This window comes from Tachypleus tridentatus, chromosome 8 (assembly GCF_004210375.1).
Source record: "Tachypleus tridentatus isolate NWPU-2018 chromosome 8, ASM421037v1, whole genome shotgun sequence".
Classification (NCBI taxonomy): domain Eukaryota; kingdom Metazoa; phylum Arthropoda; class Merostomata; order Xiphosura; family Limulidae; genus Tachypleus; species Tachypleus tridentatus.
This window is the reverse complement of record NC_134832.1, coordinates 76,991,724-77,012,407: the sequence shown is the minus strand read 5'-3', so window position 1 is coordinate 77,012,407 and position 20,684 is coordinate 76,991,724. Positions and strand designations below refer to the sequence as shown.

Below are 20,684 nucleotides of genomic sequence, written 5' to 3'. Positions count from 1 at the left end.
TACAGTTGGAGTTCGTCAAAGTAGGATAGTTATTAGGATGTTTATGGAAGATGAAAGATATTTATTAAAGATAGTTCGAACTGAACCAAGATAGTGTTGACTAGTAAAAGTATTTAGACATAAACAGATTTATAGGATAGATAGGAGAACGAGAATTTGGAAAATAGAAGATTTAGATCATAATCTAATCTTGTAAACATACCAAGTAGCTACTGATGTATGTTTTTGTTTCACTTTCATGTACACAATATCTCAGAAGACCTTATAAATAAACTAGATAAACAACATCATCTCATCGAAACATTTGCTTTACTTTTTATAAACTCAGAGTCGCTTTATTTTCCCTGTTTTACTTTTATCTGAAATAAAGCATTTAAAATTTCTGTACTGTTAGATGATGATGATTAAAACTTCCTTTGATAAAATTAAACTTGCTAGAAGCTGATGATAGAAATATTCTCGCTATCAGTGCATCACTTTTCTTTATTATGCTTTCACTGCAGTTCAGACCTTGACTAATAAAATTTAAGAAGCTATTTTTCAAAAACGCAAATCAAATACAATAGGACATTGACGTTACAATAATTAACTACGATTGTGGTTAGTATATAGCTTGCACTATCGCATCCAAGGGATGCCGCCTCATACTGAGTGGCTGCCTCAGAGAAAGAGGGATAGAGTCATCAAAATTTACAAGGACGTTGTTCCAGATTATGGCACTAAGTTTATGTGTGACGCCATCAAAGATCACGAAGCCATAATTCAAGCTTTTGCCGTTAGAGACCAGGTAGTTAGACAGGCGTTGCTAGGCATCCTCGACAGGCTACCATAATGAATGATTACGCCCACAAAGTATAGAATGTATTTCTACATGATATCAGAGTTCCCAAAGTCGTCACCAGGGTTATATTACTGCCGCCATATTAGTACCACGAGTTCACAACATGTCTTAACAAAAATTTATTTATTCAGTAATATTATTATAATAAACGTTTGAAGGCAATAATTCTTTCTAATAATTTATTTTCTCATTATTAAAATTTTGCAGTCTGATTTACATAAAAAAATGCAAATATATTAAGAATTAAAATGCTTTGCAACAAAAATTAGATAGGAGGTTTCGTTGAAACACGTATAAACAACGATAATAAGCACGTGTGTGTGTGTTTTCTTATAGCAAAGCCACAGCGAGCTATCTGCTGAGCCCACCGAGGGGAATCGAACCCCTGATTTTAGCGTTGTAAACACGTAGACTTACCACCGTACTAGCGGGGGGCAATAATAAGCATGATATATACAATATTGTCTACACACAGATGAATATTCTTGCAGTACTTTTTGGTTGTAAATTCATGTTTGACAACTCCTTTTGATGAATTTTCTTGCAATGAGATTATGTGGAGGTAGTCCTAATGAATCAAAATATTATCCCTTTTCATTTCGACCAAAATAAATACGTCCTAGTGACTACCAGATTTATAACTAGGATCTAGGTTGACGACGTATAACTGTTTTTCTGCATGCTCAGTTAGTTGGTAGCTGGCAAACATACCTCAAAACGTTTTCCTCGTACACAAATCCAACGGAGTATCTCAACGGAAATTGAGCCATGTTAAATTTTAAACCTTTAATGCCACAATTACATGCGATAACACACAGAAAAAAGGAAAATTAAAAAACCAAATGTTCTCCTTCGGGGTTTTGTAAACTGATAGACTAAATTTAAGAACCTTTAAAGTATATTGAATATTATGCGAAAGGGTAGAAATTACGGGTAAATCTAAACCGTTATTTGACAAAAGTATGTATGTGTCCATTTATAATTCGTGAACCGTTGGGCCGACTGTCACAAACCATACTAACATGCAACGTACTGTAAACTCGACAAGTAAACTAATATAACACACTACCTAATAACCGTACACAGTATCAAAAGGACTTAAGAGACAAAATTGTAGCAGGGTGCATAAAGATATCTTATTTGTGAAAATTATTATATTTAACAGTTTTTGTTGCAACATACATAAAATATTTTTAAACATGACTGAATGATATATCGAAGCAAGATGTATGAAGTATTCTCGCACACAACACGTGTGACTTTTATCTCATAAGGTGGTATAAATGACTGTATCAATGACCATTGTCACGCTGCACTGTAAGCTACAGTAGAATACAGAAACTTTTTTTTATAATGATCACTACTGTCACACAAGATGATATAATACAACAGAACACAGACAAGTGTTCTTACGTGTGACAGTTTCTCGTATTAGATAGCATACTACAACAGAGATTAGACAAATCTTTTCACTCGCGACTTTTGTTACATTGGATTTTCAGCTACAGGACAGAACAGAAAAGTTAATCTACAGGAAGAACTTCTAACATGAAAATTAAAGGTTTGTTTAAGGACAAAATTACGATAATAAAAGTAAAATCGTAAAACAAATTGCTTATTTTATCTGTAAACTAAACTAAAAGATACAAGTCTTCTTGCCTGTGATTATTGCCACACTAGATGGTACACTGCAAGAAAAATATTCATTCCTGTCACTCCACTCACAATGGACTATATGCTAATGGACAGTTATAATGTACTACTACTTATGACTGTTGCCACATGGGACTGCGTCCTACAGGACAAATATAAATATCTGTTTATGGCTGTGATTAATGCCATACTGGATTGTATGTTACAGGGTAGTTATAGACAATTATCTATAGCTGTGATTATTGTCACATTGGGTTCTATGTTACAAGGCAGTTATAGAAAATTATTTACGCATATGATAATTGTCACATTGGACTGTATGCAACATAACACGAAAAGACAATTGTTTATGCATATGAATATTGACACATTGAACTGTCAATATAAACAGTTATCGATAATTGTTTATTCATGTGATTATCCTCACTTTGGACTAAGTGCTACAGGACATTATAGGCAAATTTTATTGCCTGTGGTTATTGCGACGCACGACTGCATACTACTGACAGTCTCGACTGTGTGCTACAATAAAATTATAGACAATGGTTTAGGCTAATAATTACTTTCAAACTGTACTGCACGCTACAAGACAGTACATCTTACAATTAAAGACAATTGTTTATGTGTGTGGCTATTATCATATTAAACTGAATGCTACATGACAGTTATATACATTTTTTTATGACTGAGATTAATTATTGACACTCTCGACTGTATGCTACAGGAAAGAATTCATAAGTATTCTTACCTGTGGCTATTGTCACATTGGACTACATCTTACTGTCATAGACAATTCTTATGCCTGTAATTATCCTCACTTTGGTCTGAGTGCTACAAGACAATTGTTAATGCCTCTGATAATTGCCACATTGGACTAAGCTGTGGTTAAGGCACTCGACTCGTAATCCTACAGTCGCGAATTTCGAATCCCCATCACACCAAACATGCTCGCTCTTTCAGCGGTGGGGGCGTTATAATGTGATGATCATTCCCACTATTCGTTGGAAAAGAGTAGCCCAAGAGTTGACGGTGGGCGATGATGACTAGCTGCCTTCCCTCTAGTCTTACACTGCTAAAGTAGGGAAGACTAAAGCAGATAGCCCTCATGTAGCTTTGCGCGTAATTCTTAAAAAAAAAAACGAACTTCTACACTTATATCAAAAGTCACGATAATGATTAATGATAGGATTCATCCAGGATGTTTACAAATATTTTAATACAGCATACAGATAAAAATCATCTTGACAAAAAAAGGTTTCTTCTTGAAACAATACGTAAGACCTATCTGAATAGCTAAGACTGCTAAAATACTGATAATAGCAAAAAAATATATTTTTGTTAGACAAGTTTGTTTGTTTTTGAATTTTGCAAAAAGCTACTCGAGGGCTATCTGTGTTTGTTTGGGAATTTCGCACAAAGCTACACGAGGGCTATCTGTGCTAGCCGTCCCTAATTTAGCAGTGTAAGACTGCTAAAGACTAGAGGGAAGGCAGCTAGTCATCACCACCCACCGCCAACTCTTGGGCTACTCTTTTACCAACGCATAGTGGGATTGACCGTCACATTATACACCCCCACGGCTGGGAGGGCGAGCATGTTTAGCGCGACGCGGGCGCGAACCCGCGACCCTCGGATTACGAGTCACACGCCTTACGCGCTAGGCCATGCCGGGCCAACTCTATCTGTGTTAGTCGTCCCTAATTTAGCAGTGTAAGACTAGAGGGAAGGCAGCTAGTCATCATCGCCCACTGTCAACTCTTGGGCTACTCTTTTCCAACGAATAGTGGGATTGACCGTCGCTTTATAACACCCCCACGGCTGAATGGGCGAGCATGTTTGGCGCGACGGGGATGTGAACCCGCGACCCTTAGATTACGAGTCGCACGTCTTAACCCACCTGGCCAGGCCGGGCCTTGTTAGACAAAATTGATTAATTGGTTCCTCATATTCTTCTTACTTCAGAAGCCTATAGAAAAAACGGTTTATAATATTTTATTCAAACCTAGACAGCCCCACGAAAAAAAAAAAAAAACCTGCTAAAGTCGTACGGCTATTGTTAATATAGTTCTTGAAACGTAAGGAGAGCTTTTATCAGTTTTTTCATCACTATTGGCAAAGTTTCTCTTCGAAATTATTCAAGCACCAAAGCCTACAGCAAAATCTTTGCACAACTAGTAAACTCCTACAAAGGTTGTAGGACTATTTTTAACTTGATTCTTTTTTCTTTTCTTTTTTTTACTTCTTCGCTACCAATATGAACTCGTCGAAGTTACATCAATCGAAAACGATTTTTTGGGTAAACAATGTACCTTCAACTTCATTATTATTCATTATAAACTTAAAAGCTGCGAGAGAAAAAAACAGCAGTGTATATTTTACAGAAACCTGAACAATAATAATGATCGCAATATTAAGTATATAACAAGGTAGTTTTAAAATTAATTTAAGTGCCTTTATTTTTTTCGTCCTGAACAAGTTCTATAACAAATAACTAGTATTTCGTTGAAATTACGGATACGTATTTTCGTATTACTTTATTGCTATTGTTCATATTTTTATTTCATAAGCTTAAACGAAATCAGCTTGGTAGTTTCCGCGAAAGCTATATAGATACGTTATATGAAACGTTGCTGATGTCTGTAACATGTTTCAAATGTTGTTTGTTTTTTTACTGAAAGTTGATTTACTTGGATATAAATAAATACATAAAATATGTGATGTTGTTGTGAGTGGCTTCCTTTCTACTCGGTATTTCTCAATTAAACCCTGAATGTTTCTTAGAAATCTGAGACACAAAATCACTTAGCTCAGTAAATAATGATTGGGTAGAAAAAAAGCCAATGTTGCAGTAAATTGTTGAAAACCATGTAACATTCAACTGAACGTATATGCACGTATGTAGGCTAAAATTTGTTTTCCGTAAAAGAACATAAAACTTAATAAACAAGATAATTAAAAATCGTTTATTAAAAAGGGAGAATAGGAGCCATCAAAATATTACAGAAACAAGTTGAATCAAAATGTAAAGATTATATTTTTAAGCCTACTACTATTGACTCTAATAAAAAGTTAACAAGCTAACTTGGAAATAGTATCAACATTATTTTCTCAAGCTACAATTAGTCAAAATATGGATTTGTAGCTTGAGAAAATAATGCAAACTCTATTTCCAGCCTTGTTTATTTACATTTATAGAGTCCATAGTTGTAGACTTGAAAATATAATTTTTGCATTTTGATTCAACTTGTTTCTGTACTTTCTTCACGATCCCTATCACCGTTATAAGTTGACAATATTGATTATATTGTTATTACCTGTGTATTTAGATGCTTGTCTAACAAAGTCTTTCTCATGAAATAGTTTTTCTTTGACTGACCTGTTGTACAAAAGACCTAGAAACTTGTCTAAATTGACCGATTCCATTAACAGTGATCAAGATCCGCCAAGTTCTAATCTTACTAAGGAAGATCAATACAAAAACTGTCATATGACAGCAAACAATCAGTCTGATAAACGTTAATATATAAACAGAAAAGTTAGGCTTGAGCGGTGCTTAAAGCACAGACTGTGTACAACAAGAAACTATATAACAGTGTATTTTGTTTTATTGGTAAAGGTATGGAAAATAGAGTACAAATTATTCCAACAATACATGCACTCCACTAGACATAAAGTAATAGTATAGACTACGTTCTCGACTCGGGACGGAGGGAGTTGGGTCCTCTCATTACCATTCCCTTAAAGCAGGGGTGTGCAACATTTTTCGTTGGTGGGCCATATAACCAACTTCATCAATCAAGCGGGGCCACTTAAAAAACAAGCTTATTTGTGTACATGCACAATAAATTAAAAAAATTCTCAAAATGCAAGCAATAATATTTTATATTTTTGCATGAGTGATCATTTTAGTGCGACACTTGAAATTTAGAGTCCTTGCAGAGCTTGTCAATATCAGCTTTGACAGAAGTGGTTGCCACTCTTAACTGACTGGTCAAATGTTCATCAGTCAGCTGACTTCTACATTTCGTTTTGATGAGCTTCATTTTGGAGAAAAGTTGCTCACAGCAGTAGGTGCTACCAAAAAGGGAGGCAATTCTTTGTGCATGACGGGACAAATTGGGAAACTTTTCACGTACACAGAGTTTGTAAAGTCTAGCAAACTGTTTTCAGAGAATTTCCTTTTAGTGTCCATGTCAGCCTGCAGTTCAATGAGTTCCATTTGGCAATCATCAGGACTGTCTTCCACTGCCAAATCAAAAGGTTGAGCGAACAATTTCAATCTAATTTCAGTTTGTCTGAAATCTGGAAATCTGTTTGCAAACTCATCACGCAGCTTTTGTACACTGGTTCCATATTTGGTGCAATCCAGATTAGGAAATTCCAGTTTCCTGGTTGCAAGACATGTAAAATGGGTCAATATGGCTCTTCTCAACTGAACCTGAAAAGTTCCAATTTCTTCTCAAAAGCACAAATATGCTCAAACAACTTATTCACAAGTTGACTTTTCCCTTGTAGTTTTAAGTTTAAATCAGACAGATGCTGTGTAATGTCTGTGAGGAATGCTAAGTCATTCAGCCAGTTCTCATTGCTCAAGAAGTCCACATTCTGACGTTTGCTCTCCATGAAGAACTTAATCTCCTCTCGCAGATTCCAGACTCTCTTCAAAGTAGCAGCTCTACTAAGCCAACGTACAGCAGAGAAGTACAAAACATCTGAATACTCATTGTCCAGCTCATCTAAAAAAGTTTTAAATTGTCGATGATTTAATCCTCGTGTTCGAATATAATTTACGCATTGGACGACATTTTTCATGACTTCTGCAAAATCCAGAACTTTGGTGCACAAGCTCTCTTGGTGAATAATGCAATGGCTTACAACTACGTCTTGTGCTCCAATTGCAGTTAGAAATTTCTTGGTGAATCCATTTGTCCTACCTGTCATGGAAGGAGCACCATCTGTTGTAACACCACATAATTTATAAGGATTCAGTTCAAACTTTTCTACAACCTTAAGCACTTGTTCACAAATATCCTGTCCTGTGGTTGTGGAGGAAAGGCTTGCCATATCTAAAACTCTTCGAAAACATCAAAGCCTGCAGTAACAGCTCTGATGAAAATGACAAGTTGGGATGTGTCATTGATATCAGTGCTTTCATCCAAAGCCAGACTGAAAGCTTCACACGAATTCAATCTCTCTTTCAAAGTTTCTTTGATGTCCTCTGAAAGATCTTTTGTCCTGCGTGAGACAGTAAAGCGGGAAAGGCTAGTTTGCTCCACCAAATATTTTTCTCTGGACATGCATATTCTGTGAATATTGTTAAACAATTTTAATAAATTCTCCATCACTGAAAGGCTTTCCCTTTTCTGCCATACATTCACAAAGCTTAAAACTCAGTTTTGTCACCAGTTCTGAATTTTTCTTGAAAGTGGTAAAAACACCTTGTTGCTTTTCAATGGATGTTTTTAAATGTTCAATTTTGTCCTTTCGTGCCTGACCAACAATTTCATCAAACTGGGAGGAGTGCTTAGTTGCGTAATGTCGCTTAATATTGTACTCTTTCATGACTGCAATTGTAGTTTGACAGACGAGGCAGACAACACCTTGATTATGTGGGACAACAAGATATTTTGTGCACCATTCACTGTTGAATAAGCTTCCCTCATCATCAATTTTCGTTTCTTAACTGCTGACATTTTACTAGCCCTGAAATCAAAACAAAAATTATTCTCACGAAAATAGCAAAGTAGAAAAAACATAGAATTTATTTACACATGGAACCTCTTATGGACAGAAACACATGTTTCTAAATTGGCATCCCGATCATAGCCTTCCGGTACTTAAATGAATTGAGAATAGCAAAATACAGTGTGACCTCGCCTATTCGCGGGTTATGCGCGAACTGCGTTTTTGTAGGTCACAGAGACTGAAAGGGCTTTTCGAGGAGATTTCTGTTGTATTTACTCAATCAAGCCGTTTTATCAATTGTCGTCTTCACCAAACAAGATTGACTGCTATTGGCTGACTGCCTCAGCTTCCCCAACAACGCAAACGGCAAAGCACAGCCCGGTAACGCACGGTACAATTTAGTGAAATACATAACAGTATGCAATATTGCTACATTATTACTGCATCAATGAGTATAAGTATCATTAGTGTTTGGGAAGCATTTCATATAGTATATAATCGCATACGTATACGTTTTAAAACTGCGTCCAATATTCGCGGTTTTTCGCTATTCGCGGGAGGGTAAAGAACGTAACCCTCGCGAATAACGAGGTCACACTGTACATAGAATCAGATGCATCTGAAAGCAAAAATTTTAATAAATTCAGTAAAGTCACAACAATATGCTAAATAATAATCAATTTACCTTCAATCTCTTGTAGTAACTGTAAAAGGTAATAAAATTTTCACCAATAATGAATGACGGACAGCAGAGGTTCGGGAAAATTGTCGCCAGCGGGCGAAGGCGAGCTTCAGGACATGACGTTGAGTCGTAGACAATAGTGCTAGTGCACGTCACCTATTCATGCCATAAGGAGGCCGACCAATCGAATTCGGCCTGCTCCTCTCTAGCAAAGATAATTTTAGAAGTTTGTCGAGTCGAAGCCTGGGAATCCCGTAGGATCGATGCTTTTAAAAATATTCCATTTGCGTTGGATTACAGATCAGGCCACATGGTTAGATTACAACAACTAGGGCCACACTAAATGGCTTGGCGGGCCGGGTTGTGGCCCGCGGGCCGCCTGTTGCACACCCCTGCCTTAAAGGAACGAATAACATCTATAGCGTACCCAAACGTTGTTAATGAGTATGTCCACACGACGATTCGCATGTTTCACCTTGATTTAGAAACGCTCTTCCAACATTATAATACAACAATGTTCACAGTCTAGCAGTGGGGCAACGGTAAGTATGCGGATTTATGACGCTGTAATACGGGACTCTGTTACTCCCGTCTGACAAAGAAGATATAAAGCAAACACACACACACGTATTATCAGAAACTGTGACGAAGATACTAAGAGCGATTTCGAACATCTTTAGCTAGTGTAATCACAGAACCTTAATTAGTTTGACTGTATTTAGGATAAACATGAATGTTGTATATTGCAACGTATTCTTCTGATGATGATTGAAAAGCATATTTAGTAATAATAAACTTTTTTTTTTTTTTGCTTAGTTATGAGCCTGTAGATAAGAGGCAATACTACTGAAACTTGAAAACCACTTCTTGGTTATTTTCTATTATAGAAATGGGACATTCGTGTACATTCTGAGGGAAAAAAAATTAATTAATAAACACAATCAGCTAATAATAAAACCTAAATGTCATTATCGGAAAGACAATTGGTCTGGGACAGTTACTATTCCAAGCTAAATGTATATACTGACTTTAAGAAATTTTGGACACATTTAAAAAGATTCACAAACGATCAAAAGATATAAGTATGGACTTTATAATAACGAAGCAGCATACACAAATAACAAAAGACAGAAGTTTATAAAGACCAATCAAACAAAAAGTTTACAACACATCAAGAATCAGACATGAATAACAATTTCTGCAATAAAGTAAATGAATAAGTTTAAAGAAATCAAAATTTCCAGCAACTAAAACAATCTTCTAAAATGATAATCGCAACCTAGCACAAAAAAATCATAAACACAATAACTAAACCAGAAATGATAATATCCATAAAACAAATCACTGGGAGATGTACCTGATCCTCGCAAATCCTCAAAGACCTAACGAAGTGCAGACATTGCCAACGTAACATGGTTATTCTAAGCAACACAATAAACATCATATCGAGAGTTTGTGTGTTTTTGTTATAGCAAAGCCACATCTGACTATCTGCTGCGTCCACCGAAGGGAATCGAATCCCTGATTTTAGCATTGTAAATCCAGAGACTTACTGCTGTACCAGCGTGGAACCAAGAGTTTTTTAAATGATTTCTAATTGCATTGTGTGTTGTTCAATATTTACGAAGAACCTGATAATTTACAAAATGGCAAATACGTCATTTTAAATCCGGTAATGTAACTTACTTTGTAGAACCCAGTTCTTAGTATTGATTAGTCACATACAGTTTTATTAGGTAAAACCTCTAATAGCAATCATATTATTTCTAGGCGTTAAGTATGATTTGAAACAAGTGATATGTTTCGAGAATATACAAATGCAAAGTTTCTAACACTAAAACAAAAATATTGAATAATAATAAAATGAAATCAAACAGTCAAGAGTGATTAAACTCTCTCGGCTCACGTAGCAAAATATATGCACCTAATTTATTACAGTCGGGGTTTTGCACTGATAAATCACCTACCCTACACCTAAAATTGTCGAATTTACTATCCAAATTGTTCTATATCAATTTTAGATAGTTTTTGATAGCTTCTTGGAACTTCATACCAAGAAAATGTTGGCGATTTTTAGCACGTGATGATCAATTTTCTGCTAGTAAATGATAAAAGAATCACCATTATGGGTGTGATCGGATATCCATGTCTGGCTGGGCGTGTATTTTTCTGCCAGCAAACGAGAAAGGCAGCGTTATATATATATATATAAAACTATTTTTACAACTGTAAACTTTTCATTGAAATTTCTATTGCTTTCATCCTGCATAAAGTTTACACTCCATTGGCTTCATTACCGTTATCAAAGTTTGTTTTTTTTTGCGTGTCAAAGCTGACGCAAAATGATGAAATCTCGTATAGGTTTATGCTGCACAAAATATCGAAATTTATCGAATAAGTCTTTTATTAAGTATATTTAAACATTCATAACATTTATTATGTGATGTCTTGTATCGCTGGTACTATTCTCGGTTATGCTTTAGGAACATAAGTTAATAAAGAATACACATAACATAATATTCTTACACTTTTACTAACTCTCAAAGCCCCCGCTAGTATAGCGGAAAGTCCGCGGGTTTACAATACTAAAATAGGGAATCAATTCTCCTCGGTGGACTCAGCAGATAACCCGATGTAGCTTTGCTATAAGAAAACAAATTAACTCCAAAACTACAAAGTGTAAAATATTACAAAATCCATTCCACAGTTTACTGAATGTGGTAATGTAAGTCGCAGGGAAGGATTTCATACCTTATTCAAGGTCTCGAGTGTTCCGGTGATTTAAGCTTTGGGCGTTGTTATTTCATATTTGAAATACGCATTAAAAATTATCATTTGTAAATAATTCGTTATACGCTATATTTTAAATGTTATATTTTGTTTATTTGCGAAAGGGCATGTAACGTTAAATTAGGCTTAAAATGCTTAGAACGTTAGAGAATATAGTGATAGAGGAGCTTTGCTAAGTGTCTATGACAAGGATTAGACACAACTACGGATTAACCTGCGAATTAGGTAATCAAGTTAATGTCGAATGGTGAATGAGTATTAAGTTATCTTTGTTTTCAATCACATAGTGAACTATTAGAATCCATGTTAGTTAACACGTATATTCATTTACTTGATCGATTTCAACTCCCTGCCACACCAAACATATTCGCTCTTTCAGTCGTGAGGGCGTTATAATGTGACAGTCAATCTCACTGTTTGTTGGTAAAAGAGTAGCCCAAGAGTTGGCGGTGAGTTTTGATGATAGCTACCTTCCCTTTAGCCTTACACTGCTAAATTAGGGACGGCTAACGAAGATAGCCCCCGTGTAGCTTTGGGCGAAATTCAAAAAAAAAAAAAAACTTGATCGATCAACCGTGAAATTGTACAAGAAAGTGTATTTTTACGTTTGGTAGCACGATTACCGCAGTCTGTCTATTTCCTAAAACCTATAAGTTACAGTGAACAAACAAGTGAAGCTAGATCGCTGAAACGTCAAAGAAGAAATAAATAAATTTATTGTCGTTACTTGGACTGAACCTAAAATTATTTTCACTAAATATTTTAAAAGAACCTCCCCAGAAAAACAACAACAATAACGTCACAACAGTATAGATATATTGTTCTAACTATATAACTTCTTGATGAAAATATGGAAATTATGGTACAGTAGAACAAATGTCTAGAGAGAAATGTAAGACAAAAGTGTAAGCCCGTAAATCTTATGAAGAAATGTTATGTACCAGGTTGAGTCTAAACGTCTATTTACGAAATGTCGTGAACTACAGTGATTTCGAACATCTGATGAAGATATGTCATGCATGGTTCAGGTTGAGTCCACAGATCTAATGAAGAAGGGTCATGCAAATATAGTGAGTTTACACAACTTGTAAAGAAGTGACATGCACCATAGGTGGTTCAAACAACTGATGAGAAAAAAGGTCGTGTGCTAAGTTGAATACGAACATCTTGTGAATAAGCGTCATGCACTAGGGTGAATCTAAAAAAGTAAATTTTAATGCAGTTGAAACATATAGCGAAGAAATGTTACGTGAAAAAATAAGTTTAATCATCTGGTAAAAAAAAAAGCATGTTTCAAGATAAGAAGTCATGCATTAATGTGAGTCCAAACACCTAGGGAAGAAATGTCATGTAGTGTACCAGGTTGGGTCTGAACATTCACTGAAGAAGCAGTATACCTACTTGGGACTAAATGTTTGGCGAAAAGAGTACTTTGATGTTAGGTACTAAACTGGATCTGAATCTCTAATGAAGAAGTGTTATGCACCAAAATGGAAACAACGTTTCGTGGAAAAAAAAGTCATGTACATAGGTAAGTCCTAATATATGTTGAAAAAATAGCATGCAACATGGTGAGTCAGAAAATTTGGTGAAGAGACATCATGGTGAGTCCGAGCATTTGGTGAAGAAATTTCATACCCCAAAGTGAGTCAAAACATTTAGTAAAAAATGTCATGCAGCAATGTGATCCTGAACATCTGATAAAAAAAAAAAGTCACGCAACCTAGAAATATCTAGGTTGAAAGTGATATTCCTCACATCTGGTAAAGAAATTATATGGGCTGGTTTGGATCTAAATGTTTATTGAAGAAGTATCGTGCCTTATGTGGTATTTGAATGTTTAATGAACAAGAGAAAAACAGTAGATGGGGTCAAATGTCTAGTGAAAAAAGTGCATGCACTGGAATTGGTTTCGATGTATAGTGTGGAAACGGCATACGCCTGTTTGGGTCTAAACGTCTAGTGGAGGAGTACCATGCACTATGTTGGGTCTAAATGGCTACTGAAGAAGTACATGCACTAGAATTGATCTGAGTGGCTAGTAAAGAAGCGGCATCATTAGTTTGGGTCTAATGACTGGTGAAAAAGGGTCATACACAAGGTTAAGTCCGCATATCTGTTGAGAAAGTAGTGTGCAACACTTGGATCTATATATGTGAAGAGAATTTGGTTTGGTTTGAATTTCGCGCAAAGCTACACGAGGGCTATCTGCTCTAGCCGTCCCTAATTTAGCAGTTAAGACTAGAGGGAAGGCAGCTAGTCATCACTACTCACCGCCAACTCTTGGGCTACTTTTTTACCAGCGAATAATGGAATTGAACGTCACATTATAACGCCCCCACAGCTGAAAAGGCGGGCGATATTTAATGTGACGGGGATTAGAACCCGCAGCCTTCAGATTATGAGTCGAGTGCCTTAACCAACTGGTTATGCTTGGCCGATGTGGCAAGGAAGTGTTATTTATTAAGCTAAACCTGAATGTTTAGTGATAAAGTATCAAAAATCTAGTGAAAAAATGTATACAAGGTGAATACAAACCTCAAATAAAGAAATTTTATACCTCAAGATGAGTCTAAAAATCTACTGAGAAAATGTCACACACCATGGTGAGTTCGAATATTCAGTGAAAAGTGTTATGACGTTTTATGAATGTCTCAAGGGATCAGAATACCAGTTCACTACATTTTCACAACTTCAAAAGCAGAATACTTGCAACACTAAAAGTATTAATTTCGGACATCATCTTATAAATGTGTGACTTCTCTTTTATTTGGAGGCTCGGCTCACCTTCGGCCATGGCCAAGATCTTGAGAAAAATGGAATGGGCGAAAACGTTACATTTGCCTATGATATGTCAAGCGTATTATACTTAACTGGTGTTCTTTTCTTAGCATGTTCTTTCACACAGTTTAGTAATTTTCTTCAGTAGAACTAATGCAGCCCTGATGAAAGCAGAGACAAGTGAGTTTATGAACAATGAAAGCAAAAGATGGTTGTAAAGTGGGACTTTGGTCTTTGAAATTATAGAAAAAATAAGGCGACACTAAGGTATACTTACAGGTATATACCCTACGAATGACATTTTTGTCTGATTCTTGTGCACAAATTATCATGTGAATAATCATCATAAATTCATTATGTAGACCCTCATATATGCTAAATATCCAGAAACACAGTTAAGAAGTAGTCTGGTGAAAAAATGTGTCATGTACCATGGTGACCCAGAATGTCTAATGAAGAAGTGATAGGCACTATAGTGAGCCTGAATTTCTAGTGGATAACACATCATTGTGGTGAGATTGAATGTCTAGTGAAAAATGGTCATGCTTCACATTGGGTTGAAAGTTTATTGAAGAAGTGACATGAACCAGGATAGGTCTTAATATCTAGAGAAGAAGTGGCATGAACCAGGATTGGTCCCAATATCTAGAAAAGAAGTAGCTTACACCACTTCAGTCTGAAATGTCCTGTGAAGAAATGTTATGTACCACATTGCACCTCAAGTCCAGTGAAGAGGTGTCATGCACGAGATTGGTTCTGAATGTTCAATAAAGAAATAGCATATACCGCGTTGATTTTGAATGCCTAGTGAAGAAGTTTTGTTTGTTTTAGAGCAAAACCACATTGGGTTATCTTCTGTGTTCACTGGAAGAAATCGATCCCTGGATTTTAGAAATGTATATCCGTAATCTTACCACCATTCCACTAAGGAATAGATGAAGAGGTAACATGAAACACTTGGATCTTGTGATGAAGTATAAGATACCATGTTAGATGTGAATGTCTAGTGAAGAAGTGAAAACGAGACTGAGTCTAAAATCCAATGGAGAAATGTCTTACGCCCTAGTAAGTTCGAACATTTGGTGAAAAAGTGTCCTGTACCAATGTAAGTCCAAACAACTAGTGAGTCTGAACATCTGTTAGACATATGGTGAGAATATTTCATGCACCTCGGTTTGATAGAACACCTGGTGCAAAAGAGGCATGCACCAGTATGAAACCAATGTCTTGAGGGAAAAATGTCATGCACTAGGGTGAATGCGAACAGGGCAAGTCCAAACATCTTGTGAAGAAATGTAATGCATAAAGGTGAGTCTGAAAAAAGTGTTATACACCATAGTGAATTTGAACATTTTATGAAGTAGATGGCATTCACCATAGGTAGTCCAAAGATCTGATGAATATAGATCATACACTGAGATGAGCTCAAATATCTGAAGAAATTTCATACATCAAAGTAATTTCAAGCATCTAGTGAAAAAATGTCATGCACCAGGATGAATCCAAACATAGGATTAAAACATTTGATGCACCATACTGAGTCCAAACATTCAGTGAAGAAGTATCATGTACCAGTATGGAACCGGTTGTCAGGGATTTAAGTTTGTGTGTGAACTGGGACTCTTTTACAGTAGATGTCTGTGACTTGTTGGTGATAAATTCAAACAATCAACAGACAGTACACAATCCGCTTGTCTTGAAATAATATACTCAAAATAAGTTAAACGTATGTATACGATTTCTTTACAGTATAAGATATCACAGTTGTATCTAAAACTCAAAATAATTCTCTTTTCTTGTCAAAAGTCCATTCAGGCTGATACAGCTACTTCAGAATTCAATTCACAAGACGAACCATTTTTTCTACTTTGTTTCTTGCTGTAAAATCTCTGATAGATTCACTTTCATTACTCCATTGCTTACCACAGTTTTATCTCAAGCTTTAAATAATTCTCTTCTTTTTGTTAAAGTCCACACAGGTGAGTTCAATTACAATTACTTTAGAACACCCTTTGACAAAACAAGCAGTTCTTCTTATATTTTTAAACTGTGAAACTAACTTCACGTTTTCCTTTTTTTTCTGACTAAACTTTACTCTCACTTCACTTAATCTCGACTTGTATTCGCTTAGTCGCCTATATTTATACATTGCTCACTGAGGTCTCGAACTTTCTGTAAACTATACGAGCAGAGTGATTTAACAGTTAAGGTAACGCGAAGCCAATAACAATAATAAAACATATACAACAATTTAACTGCAAACTCGTACAGAGTTACGCAACAAACATTTATCACAACTAATACTTTTTAAAACAATCGATCTTTCACACTGCCGTCAGGAAAATTGAGAGATCATTAGATATTAAGTCACAAAATAAACTAATAATAATACTTGCACTAAACAGTCTTGTATATCCAACACCAATGTCTGGTGAAAAAGTATCAGACACCATATTGGTTCAGAATGTTTAATTAATCAGTGTATCATGCACAAGATTGGATGAGAATGTGATTAAGAAGTGTCATGTATCAGGTTGGTTCTGAGAGACTAGTGAAAAGTGTTATGCACCATGATAAAGCTGGAAGTCTAGTAAAGAAGTGGCATGAACCACAGTGGGTGCAATGATCTATTGAAAAAATGCATGCATCAGAGTTAACTAAAACAACTGTTGAAAACTTCTATGCACCAGAATTATTAGGAACATCAGAGGAAAACATGACATGCACAATAGCTTCCAATGATCTGTTGAAAAAATTCACACCCCAGGACGAATCCAAACATGTAATGAAGAAATTTTAGACACTAAGATGAGTTGAAACATTTAGTGAAGAAGTGTCATGTTCCAGGGTGAGTCCGAAGATCTGGTGAAGAAGTGTTATGTACTGTACTGGTTTTTAATATCTAATAAAGATATCTGTCATGCACCATACTGGGACTAACTGTCTAGGGAAGAAATATGTCATGAATCAGGTTGGGTCTGAATGTCTAGTGAAGAAATGTCATGCACCAGGATAGTTCTAAATGCTTAGTTTAAAAGTGGCATGCAGTATAGGGTGGGTTCTCATGAAAAAAGTTATGTACAAAGTTAAGCCTGAATGTCTAATGAAAAAGTATCATGAATCAAGTGTGGTTTGAAAAGTTAAAGTGTTATATCCCTAGTTTGGTTCAAATGCCGAGTAAAAAAGTGTTATAAAACGGATAAACTCGATATCTTATGGCGATTGTTCTAGAAAGATAATCGATTAACTCAGAACTAACGTAGAAAATAATGTTTCGACAATAAAAATTAATTTCAGCCATCTATTAAACGGATATAACGTTGAAAAAGTCAATACCTTATTTACAGAGTTATCCAAGTAGTATAATTTCATAGGTAATTTCGTTTAATAGATGTTTTCAGAGTGATTTTATATTTAGTTCACTTATAAATAGAAAGCTATCTATCTTTATATCAACAAAATACATTGTTAGTAATGAAGCAATGACTATGTTTGTGTACAATGGACACGTAACTACGGTTTTCCAATCTTGACGAATGAGTAGTTGCATGATATAATAGTACAGTATAAGCTACAAGCTATGAAAAAGTATTGATCAAATACATTTAGTGTTTCCAACTTTGATGGATGTTTTCTGAGTCATCATAAATTCAATTTAATTCAATCGTTCCTCAGCTCGTTATTGACCAATGAAATCGAAGGAGATATAAAGTACACATACGAGTTCGTAACCATTTTTGATTTCGTGTTTGCTTCTTTAATTCAGATGAACTAATTATTTCGTAATAGACTCGTATCCATATGATTGTATTACTGCTTTTCTCTCTCGTTATTGCCAGAAAACAAAATCTGTAGCTTCCTATATAACAATTCATAGTTAAAATGAATACATAAACATGTTGTATCTATATGTGTTTGTAGATGTTTACATTAATAATAAAATAAATACAAATGCTGGTAATCGGAGTTTGGGATATCTATATATTTTCCACACTGATGACAGTTTCATGTTTCTCATCCCCATACGATAGGATATTTACATATAATGATAATGGTTCATTTGCAGTCAAATATTTCGATAATTTAATGATTTTTTGTTTGTTTGTTTGTTTGTTTGTTTGTTTTGGAATTTCGCACAAAGCTACTCGAGGGCTATCTGTGCTAGCCGTCCCTAATTTAGCAGTGTAAGACTAGAGGGAAGGCAGCAAGTCATCACCACCCACCGCCAACTCTTGGGCTACTCTTTTACCAACGAATAGTGGGATTGACCGTCACATTATAACGCCCCCACGGCTGAAAGGGCGAGCATGTTTGGCGCGACCGGGATGCGAACCCGCAACATTTGATTTTTTACAAATATCAATCTCGTTGTTAACTGCTTTTAATTTTTTTCTGAGCTAGTTTGCATCATCACAGTTGATATGCGATAAAGCTCGTTATAAAATGAGTTTTTTCTCTGATATTTCAAATATTAGGCATATCTATACACACATAACTATACATACGATCGTACTAACACGCATAACCGTTATTGTAATTACGTACATAAACAACCAAACAATGTTTCCACCCTTTATTGATAACCTTGAACACTTGTGCTTATTACACAATGTGTTTATAACGTTACCATAGAAACTTCAATAGCAAAAATCTATGAAACTGTCACAGACAATAATGAATATGTATAATATGCCTAAAGAATTTCAAAAGCAAAAGTTTGAACGCTGATTAGAGCTAAGCACTCTTTCCTGAAGTTCAAATAACTTTCTTTATTACATATCTAGGCACAAGCTGAGTGTTCAACGCACAACTTGGAAGTTTCTAAATATCTTACGTCATCGAGAATAAAACAACATGTCAAAGATAATGGTGATATATCGGTGTAGTATTCACGTGTTGTTGAACCTAAACAATGAGATACAAATCTGTCTACTATGATATTCAATTGATATTTTTTCATTATATACACTAAGAGACTTTGTTGTTATGAGTTATATCACTAAGCACAGTATTGCTTATTAAGGGCCGAGAAAAATATGGCTATCACATTCAATGTTACTCGATGATACTTACAAATAACAAAGTTGAGGTATAGCCATTCTCGAGTACCTAGTTGCTATTATCAAGAGTTTCACAGCTTCTTTAACAGTAATATTATTCCGTTCTTCAGCCATTCACATTTTTGTTGGGAAATAACAAAAGGGAAAACTATTACTTGGTACTGAGTTCATTTTTTAGAATATGTTTTTTCATGTTTCATAAGGAAGTTTCATTTATGGTCGTTAGATGGCAGTATAAACTGTTTGTATATAACAACCTTTGTGAATTTTCATTGCACAAACATATCGGCCAAAACAATTTCAGTAAAAATAAGGAAGGAAAGAATAACCTAGATTAATATTCACAGTATGAAAGAGATCAGATATTTATGCCATTAACAGATCTTGTGCATGTTTATTAATGTACGAGTTTTCAAACACCAGTCTCTTAATTATAAAAATAATTTATTATATTCCAGTCCAGTGTTCTTCAAATTTTCAGGGCTCATGCATGACCTTAGCACGTGGCGAGGTAATTGTATGCACAAGCAGTGAGTATGAGTGAAGTTGGAAGGTACAGGTTATGTAAATATTTTTTTAACGTTGCTCCAGTGTTATGGGGAACTTGTACCATCCTAGGGGAACTATTCGAATTTCACTATTAAGTGCTAAAAGTTTTTTTATTTTCCCTTTTCTTATTTTCATCTTTGAAAGCTCTACTCAAATAAGTGGTTGAGTCTAACAATGCATAACTCATATTTTGTCTTTATGTTCATTGGCCTAAAGATTTTGGCCAGCAGTGTATCAACTGAGAATTAATTTTTTCGTCATGGACCTGGACCATCAACAAAATATTCAGTTCTGGACCAGATAGTTTGTAAAACTCTTGTATATAAACTAATATTATTTGTAATTATCGAACAGGAAACCAGTAATTGTTGACTATCATTTGTGCAACTATTTGATTCCCTAAAGTTATCATCTTGAAACATTTTAGCCAAGAAAATTTCTAAAACTTTGTTTAATTTCTTTACTTTTGTTGGTTTGCCCAAAGAAATTCAGTCTGATCTGGGATCAAATTTAATGTCAGGACTATTTCAATAATTTACTTTTTACTAGCTCAATGCTAAACAGATGAAATTCAGTGCATACCATCCCGAATCGCAAGGTGCTCTTGAGAGAGATTTTATTCTACCTTATGAAGTTACTGTCT

At 35.3% G+C, this 20,684-nt stretch overlaps 1 protein-coding gene across 1 annotated transcript in view; it reads right to left on the bottom strand.

Annotated features, from left to right (window-relative positions):
- LOC143222729 (sulfotransferase 1B1-like) overlaps positions 1–10,429 on the bottom strand; it is a 40,915-nt gene extending 30,486 nt beyond the window's left edge. Inside the window, exon 1 of the mRNA XM_076449640.1 lies at positions 10,219–10,429. Within this exon, the coding sequence (XP_076305755.1) occupies positions 10,219–10,395 (177 nt within the window). The 5' untranslated portion in view covers positions 10,396–10,429. The remainder of the gene's footprint in view (positions 1–10,218) is intronic.
- Positions 10,430–20,684: the final 10,255 nt, after the last annotated feature.